Source organism: Bombus pascuorum, chromosome 5, assembly GCF_905332965.1.
Source record: "Bombus pascuorum chromosome 5, iyBomPasc1.1, whole genome shotgun sequence".
In the NCBI taxonomy this organism is placed as follows: domain Eukaryota; kingdom Metazoa; phylum Arthropoda; class Insecta; order Hymenoptera; family Apidae; genus Bombus; species Bombus pascuorum.
In genome coordinates, this window is record NC_083492.1 from 8,486,973 (window position 1) to 8,494,653 (window position 7,681).

The window sequence follows — 7,681 nt, forward strand, 5'->3', positions numbered from 1 at the left end:
GTTAGCCTTTATAAAGACTCGAAATACGAAAGCGATAAGAGAAGAGTTAATTCTTCACGGATCACACTGGCGCGACGACTTGATCTTGCGATTGACACGGTTTAATTCATAATTGACATCATCATCGTTCACTTCACAATAAAATAGCCACTGTTTTGAAAAATATTTCACTGGCCGTAGAAAGATTGCAATCCAGTTCACTGGTTCCCAAAGGCAGCAACTTTTTATCGTCGACCGTCGATTCTAACATCCAGAGAACGTCGATCGATATAAAACGTTAATAGATCACGAGCTATCGATCACCGAGCTCTGTTATTACTCAATCAATTATCTATATGATTTGAAGCTCAGAGATAAATTCGATCCTCCAATTTTTTTCGATTTTTCTCACAATCTAAATTGCAATTGTTATTTACACATGTCGTTTCCTGTTAAAAACAACTACCGAGTGGAATTTCATCGATTACGCTTATCCTCGAGTGCACATTTTCTTTCTGCGCTGTTGATCACGTTCTGTGCGGATCGTCAGCCAACTATGTATTCGAGTTGGATGATCACGATGAAGTGTCTAAGTCACAAATGATCACATTTCACTCGCTCCAGCCAGATTACTTGCGCAATTTTCTTGAGCAATGTTCGTGTTTTCGGCCTCTTCAAATCTTCTGACGAGTATGAAAAGCAGTTTCATACACGCCGCTTCGACACTAGCTTATAGTGTTTGTATTGTAATCCTCTAGTGTCAAGGAAACGCGTATATATAGATAGGCAAAACTTGAGACGGAGCCATTGTAAAGAGCAGCTCGGTCGCCAATAAGTTATGTCACTTGTGACGATGCTGATTGCATATTGCACATGATGAGGTTGGATGCATCAATATAGAAAATTGTATAGATTATTAGGTTAAAAGTATTGAATCGTCGTGAATCAAAATTATATATATATATATATATATATATATATAAATATATATATTTATATATATATATATATATATATATATATATATATCGCTCATAGATACAAGTTACAACAATCTGTTGATAAGTTTGTCATTGGAGTTTGTCATTGTATTTTAAATGAGCTATTATAGAACAGGAAGTTAATAGGTATCCGCGTAACTCGATGACTATTCGTTTCCCTTGATACTCTAAATGAAACGAATAAAATTTGCTACTTCAATTATTTCGATCTTTTTATTCTGCTGAGTAGGAAAATTGCATTTTGTTCACGGATAAATTTGCAGTTTCTTGAAAATTCGTAATAATCTGATTAGCATCTTGATTGGGAACTATGCAAGAGTGTAATTAGAGTTTAGGAAAATTTGCGCTAGAAAATGAAAGAATAATTCGAAGATCGATCGTTTCCTTCCCGTGACGTTGAGAGACACAGAGGAACGATATGTACTTTACTTTCTGAAAATTTCGATTTCTTCTAAGTTTTCCTTTTGAATTAAGGAAACTGCGTAAAAGTGTTATTATAAGTTTCTCGATAATTATCGATAATTAACGCTGTAATTTGAAAAATTATCTAGAACAAGGGAAATTCAAATTAAAAAATGAAAAACTATTTCAAAATCCACTATGCATTTATATATATGTATGTGTTACTATTATCTTTACCTGTTGTTACAACTTTTGTACATTTACATAACTGCTAATAATTATGTCAGCTACTAGTCTTATTTTGCGGCCAACGAGAAACGCAAGAAATGTACAAAATGGTAGAAAGGGAGACTGAGAAATTTTAATGCAGACGGTATTTTCTAAATGACGGGAAATGGTCTTGATCAGTCTTGAAAGTCAAACAACGATAAGTCTTGAAAATCAAACAACGATAAGTCTCGAAAGAAAAACAACGAGAGAAAAGACTAACGCTTTTTAAATACTAAACAATTTTTCGTTTTGATTGAAGCACATGATCCGGTCGCTCCATGATTTAATCTATTATATATGGGAATAATGAATTATGCTACTCTTATCGTTTCTTTTTTATCTACAAAAGTATTTTTACATTTTCCCCCTCCTTTTTTCCCACACAGCTACGCCTAACGTTCTTTCACTCTTGATGACATACATAAAAGATATAACTTAGAAAAAACGAAGCTGGCACCCCGCTGGGGGTAGCCACCCACATGCTATATTTATTTTTATTTTATTTTTTTTTTTTCTTCACCAACAAGATATAACACTTCACCAAATGTCCATAAGGACAAATTGTAAAATAACCAAAATAAAATAAAAAAAAAAAGAAAAAACTCTTGATGTCATAACACTACGTATTCTAATAGTTTCACCGACATTTCACATTTTCAGATATATACACCACATTGACCTATGATACACGATAATTTTTATTTTAATACTTAAATTTAACGATAATAATTTTGTCGGATAAAGCTTAACTCATGCGTTAACGCTTCCATTATTTCTTTATTCGATTTTGACTCTGGTATAGTATTCGAATTACAAAATATTCGGCTACAGCGAAACACGTGTCAGGAATTTTATGTGAATTTTATGAAATAAGGCGCGATGAATTATTTCACCATGCTTAAATAAAATGTAATATATTATATTATTATTATTATCAAAAATGTAATTCAATAAAATGTAATCTATACTCAACACAGCCAGAGTTATTAACGGATTACTATAAAATTGTTCATATCCTTACGAACATCGAGCCCCCTTTTTCCGTTTCGTCCGGTAATTTTCATTTATAACGTATCAGACATTTTCTTCTACGTGGTACTTCAAAATTTGTTAACGATCACTTTCTACAAATTGATCGCTGCTATCCGATTTTGGATCGTTCTGCTGTAAATACATCGACCGTAAGAGTAGACGACAAATGGAGTAAAATTTCTCATTTGTATCTCTTCAACAAGATACCTCACAGAATTCATATTTAGACAGAACAATTCGTAAAAAATTGTCAGTTAAAATAGTTAAATAATATAAATCTACAGAATTAGGTGTAAATTCCATCGACTTATTTTCTGTCGCCTTATCGCCTATCGCTTGCCGCTTATCCGTCTTCCGTATTGTTGAAGTAATCGTCACTTCTGAGAAAACACTACATCTGGTCTTCGATTTCTCAAGCGCTAAGGTCATCGATAGCGCGGAGATAAAAGAATGCATCGAGGAAAGATCATAAATGGTACACGTGCGACGTTGGTTTCGGCGGTTCTTTCAGTCTCAAGGTAACGTTGCTAGCAAGAGGATTTGGATCGGCTTACATTGTATTTCCCATTTTGTACTTTATTATTCACAATATATATACTTTCAATACCTTACGATTTATCCACGCATTTCTTTAATTCCACATATCCACCGAATAACCTTAACACGTATAACCACAGTTTCACGCGGATTTCCACAGCGAAGATCTTTTTCAGCCAAACGTTCGTAAGGACGAACTTTCAAAACCAAAAACATTTTCCGTGAAAAGCGTCTCCTGTTTTTTGTTACGGCGACTTATCGCCGATTTTAATCAAAAAGATCGTAATTACCACGCGATCTTTACGTGTTCTTATAGAAATCCTTAGATCGGTTCATCAGTGATTTTCATACACATCTTTTATTAATCGTCAGTCTGTTAATCGTGATATTTCCCCGTTAGAAGTTTATCTACTTATGAAATTATAGCGTTGCATTGCAGTTTGTGTATATGCTATGCAAGAAAATACAAATTTTAGAGGAATGGTTTTTGAAAATTCACAAAGAAGCCTTCGTGGATCACTCGAACGATACCAAAAGGCTGATTTAACACGAGATACACCGCTATCCGCGAAAACAGTACAACCTTACACCTGCAGCGAACAGTACAACCTTTTACGAAACGACTAAGAATGGACACGTCTATTACAAAAATAAAGTCACGTTAATAGCGACCTAGGTAATATTTTCCCTTCTGACGCAAAACTGATGTATTAAATATAGATTATATCGTTCTAAAATTAAAAACATAACGTGAACTGTCAGTTAAATAAAAGAACATCTTTTTTATCTGTGCCACTATCAATTCCAAGCGACGATACATTGACAAATTTTTTATTTTATTTTTTTATATCGATTACGACTTTACAATTTATGTGCTAAAATAGGATGTAATTTACTTTTGACAGAAAAACAAGGACACGTAAGACGATGTTTAAATAAACACATTGTTGTTTTACCAGGAACAAATTATTGTTATGAATTTGGTTTACATTAGTACCGACACGTTCATACGAAAAGAGGTGAAAAAGAATAACATAATCTTTTTAAAAGGGTACGGTCTATTTAAAATTATTCACGTATCGTAATTCACGTTGGCCTATTTAATTTTCTGAAAAGGATTCAATTTAACTTATTTTCCCGCTCGGCGGTACTTTTGGTTTTTAATTTATAGAAATTTGTAATTGCAATTTTAATGAGAACGAATGACAGATAGAGGGTGAGCATGAAGCACGCGATTAGAACAATGATGACGTTGGTTAAGTTTAATTTCTACCAGGGCATGTCAACTGCGGGAGATTTCAAAGAATTTGGCCCATTTCTGATCACGTACTCGATCCAATAAATTGCGGTATCTAAAGGGCTCAATGGTCGATCTCTGAACTTTCGCGACATCCTTCTCGCAGAATCTCTAAAACGTGGAATAAGAGAAAGCGTGGAAGAAGAAAAATAAATTTTTGACAAGTATCCATTACAACTTTAAGTAAATTCTTACGTGAGCTGATTAATCAATTTCTCAATTTTTGTTGATATAAGAATTTACATAAAGTTAGATGAAGAAAGGAAATGACAATGAAAGTACAATTTTAAATTAAATTTTGAAACCGGTCATTTGACCGAGCTTGGTAAAGTTAGCGTTGATCAAATTTTGGGCTCCAAGCTGACCAAAGAAATCATTGAATAAATTATAATGCAGACATTGTTTTCTAAAGTTTTATATTTGGAATATTCTTCGTACAAATGGGAATAAAATTTTGATGGAACTTGCTCCTCTAGATCTTTAGAAACTGAATCGAAACGGTCGAAAGTACCGACACAAATTCAACAATCGGTTGGTGCGATAACAGAATATCACTTAGCAAACAAAGATTCATATATTTCTGATACTAAAATTCCAGAAAAAATTACACGTAACATTACCTACAATTAGAAAGATCCGTCTAGTTTCGAAATTGACAATTAAAGGATAACAAGATGATCTTTTTCCAACTATTTTTAATCACGAAAATTTAGAAAACTTAATCAAATTTCATCCTATTCATTTTTATAAGTTTTCAATAGTAATCAATCAAGTTTTTATAAGTAATCAATAATAATGTTAATAATGTAGTATCGTGGACAGATTGCCTAAGAAATATCGGGTGAACCATAAACGATATTGCGAAAAAGCGTAAGTACCAAAAGGGTCTGGAAACTTTAATGGACCGAGCGGCCCATCAATGTATTGTCGGTCCCTCGGTCGAATTCGATTGCGGGACATGTACCTGGTGGAGCTATGAGAAAAGACAAAGGGATGCTTAAGGGTGAAGGGGTGTTGAATTAACAGGCAGTCGAGAACTGAGAGTCGAGTTGTGAGGAGTCGTAAATTGAGAATCGAGTTGTGAGTCGAGATACGAGCAGTCGAGAGTTGAGTTGTTATGAGCTGTAAACTATTAATTGTGAGTTGTGAATTATCCATTTAGTTGTCTTAGCTGTAGCAGATTATTGTATTCATTGGGCTGGCAACTAAATGATTACCGGTTTCGTCATCAGGTGGTAATGACAAAATCCGCAATCACTTAGTTTCCAACCCAATAATTCACATTAAATAACCAATGTTTAATCCATTATAAATAGATCCATTTATCAATAAACTTATCATATAGGATAGAAATCACTGGAAACGCTAATTTCTAAAATTTCTGAATAAATAAAATCCTCTAATAACATAGTGCAATAGTAACGTTAACAAATATGAGTAACGATATTAAAAAAATAGTAGAAAATGTTATTAATTTACCTATATTTAGGATCGTGTAAAAGTGCATTTAGCGCGATATCCATGGAACGTTCATCGAGATCCTCTAAACGTAATAACACTCCCATATTCTTGTAAGCCATGATATCGATGTTTCTCATCTGATCCAAGAACACCGGTATTCCTATCATTGGAACTCCATAGTGGATGGCTTCCTGAGTTCCCATAAGTCTGCAATGCGTTATGAACACTCGTGTATTTCTATGTCGTTCGAGAAATTCGATAATACTTTGTCATACTTCATATGAAAAAGTAGGCGTTAAATCCGTTGGGAATTACTCACCTAGTACCGACATCTGAAGAATCCAAGATCGTATCCTCAAGTTATCTGGCAGACCAGGAAGCAATTTTATCGCGTTGGTAATCCTCATTAAGACTCTTATTGGTGAAATTTTCGCGTACAAGCTCAGCAACGTGTCCAATGGCAAGGTTTCGATGTTCAGCAACGAACCTAGCGCGAAGTACACTAATCCGTGGCTGGCTGTTTCCAGCCAATCGTTCATTTCCTAAATTGGGACACGAGGAACTGGGGGAGATACGATTTGTTGTACGTTATAAACCCGCGAAGCTAACTTCTGATTTATATCGGTTCATAGATCTTTCCTACAATAGTCGACATAACACGAGCGAAATGAAAAAGTTCCTTCAAGGATATGAAAGAGAGTAAGATTCAGAATATTATTGTCACGATCGTACGTCAAGTTGGCCGGTCATAAATTCGAGAAATAAATTCCAGTTGTTTATAAATAATTTATATTCGCCCATCTGTTCTTTTTGTGACGATTACTTTTTAATTCCAAATATCCTTTCGCGAACAAAATTAACGAAATCTTCCGACGGCGATGATTTACGAGCTGGTGAAATTGGAATTTTCGTAGAACGAATCGCAATATATGGGACGTTTAAATGACAAACTAGAAAATGAAAGAACTAACAGAAAGATATAAAAATACAACAATAGGAGTTGTCAGTCTCTGTATGAACCTACCAGGGACGACGTGCATTCGTCGCCTTGAATATGCAATCCTCCAACTTCGATCACCGCCGGAGCAACAGACCTAATCCCATGAGAAAAATAGTGCGAGTTCACCAAAGCCAGGGACACGTCCCTTTCCAATTGTCTGACATCTGGCAAATCCGCAGCCAAATATTTCCGCATTGTTTCAGTCTGATCGGACGTACAATGGCGAAATATCAGCGTTTCTTTGAAGTTTACGAACAGGTTGCAAACTCGATCGAAAAATGTGTCGAGAATCGCGTTCTCCACTATGGCTCGGGAAAGAAGGCGAAATTGAATCGGCTGCCCGTAAAATCGTCGACGTAAGGCGCCTCCAGGAAGCTTATAACGATGGCCAGCTGTGTTTCTAGAAGTTGGCCGAGACCTAAGTAGCGCAGCGACACAAGGTGCTGCGGACGAATAGATACTATTAGCGATGAAATTCCAACCTCTTAATGGTAAAATCGGAGATCGAGGAGTAGATCTCCAAGTATACTAACAAATCCAATTAACGCATGCTGTTCTATCGCGGCTACTCAACAGACATTGGAAAAATATTGAAAATCGAAAACAATACTCGTGAAATCGTGAACTCGAGCGAAAACATTAACAACGTAATTGCATTCGTCGAAAAAATTGAAACGTATGCCCAACTATGGAAATGGAAAT

General features: G+C 35.2%; 3 protein-coding genes across 10 annotated transcripts in view; 1 reads left to right on the forward strand and 2 right to left on the reverse strand.

The window, feature by feature from the left end:
• The window catches only part of LOC132907254 (calcitonin gene-related peptide type 1 receptor-like), a 167,051-nt gene that overhangs the window by 79,016 nt on the left and 80,354 nt on the right, over positions 1-7,681 (forward strand). The window lies entirely within an intron of this gene.
• The window catches only part of LOC132907252 (UDP-glucosyltransferase 2-like), a 273,020-nt gene that overhangs the window by 24,117 nt on the left and 241,222 nt on the right, over positions 1-7,681 (reverse strand). The window lies entirely within an intron of this gene.
• On the reverse strand, positions 6,002-6,958 carry LOC132907268 (UDP-glycosyltransferase UGT5-like). Its single transcript, XM_060960204.1, has 2 exons — positions 6,299-6,958; positions 6,002-6,186 (listed from the first exon to the last, which is right to left on the reverse strand). The coding sequence occupies exons 1-2, from the start codon at positions 6,516-6,518 to the stop codon at positions 6,143-6,145; spliced, it is 264 nt and encodes an 87-aa protein (XP_060816187.1). The 5' UTR covers positions 6,519-6,958; the 3' UTR covers positions 6,002-6,142.

Coding starts and splice junctions, on each gene's coding strand:
- LOC132907268 (XM_060960204.1), bottom strand. CDS start 6,518: ATGAACGATTGGCTGGAAACAGCCAGCCACGGATTAGTGTACTTCGCG. Junction 6,187..6,298: donor TCTTCAGATGTCGGTACTAG/GTGAGTAATTCC, acceptor AACGCATTGCAG/ACTTATGGGAACTCAGGAAG.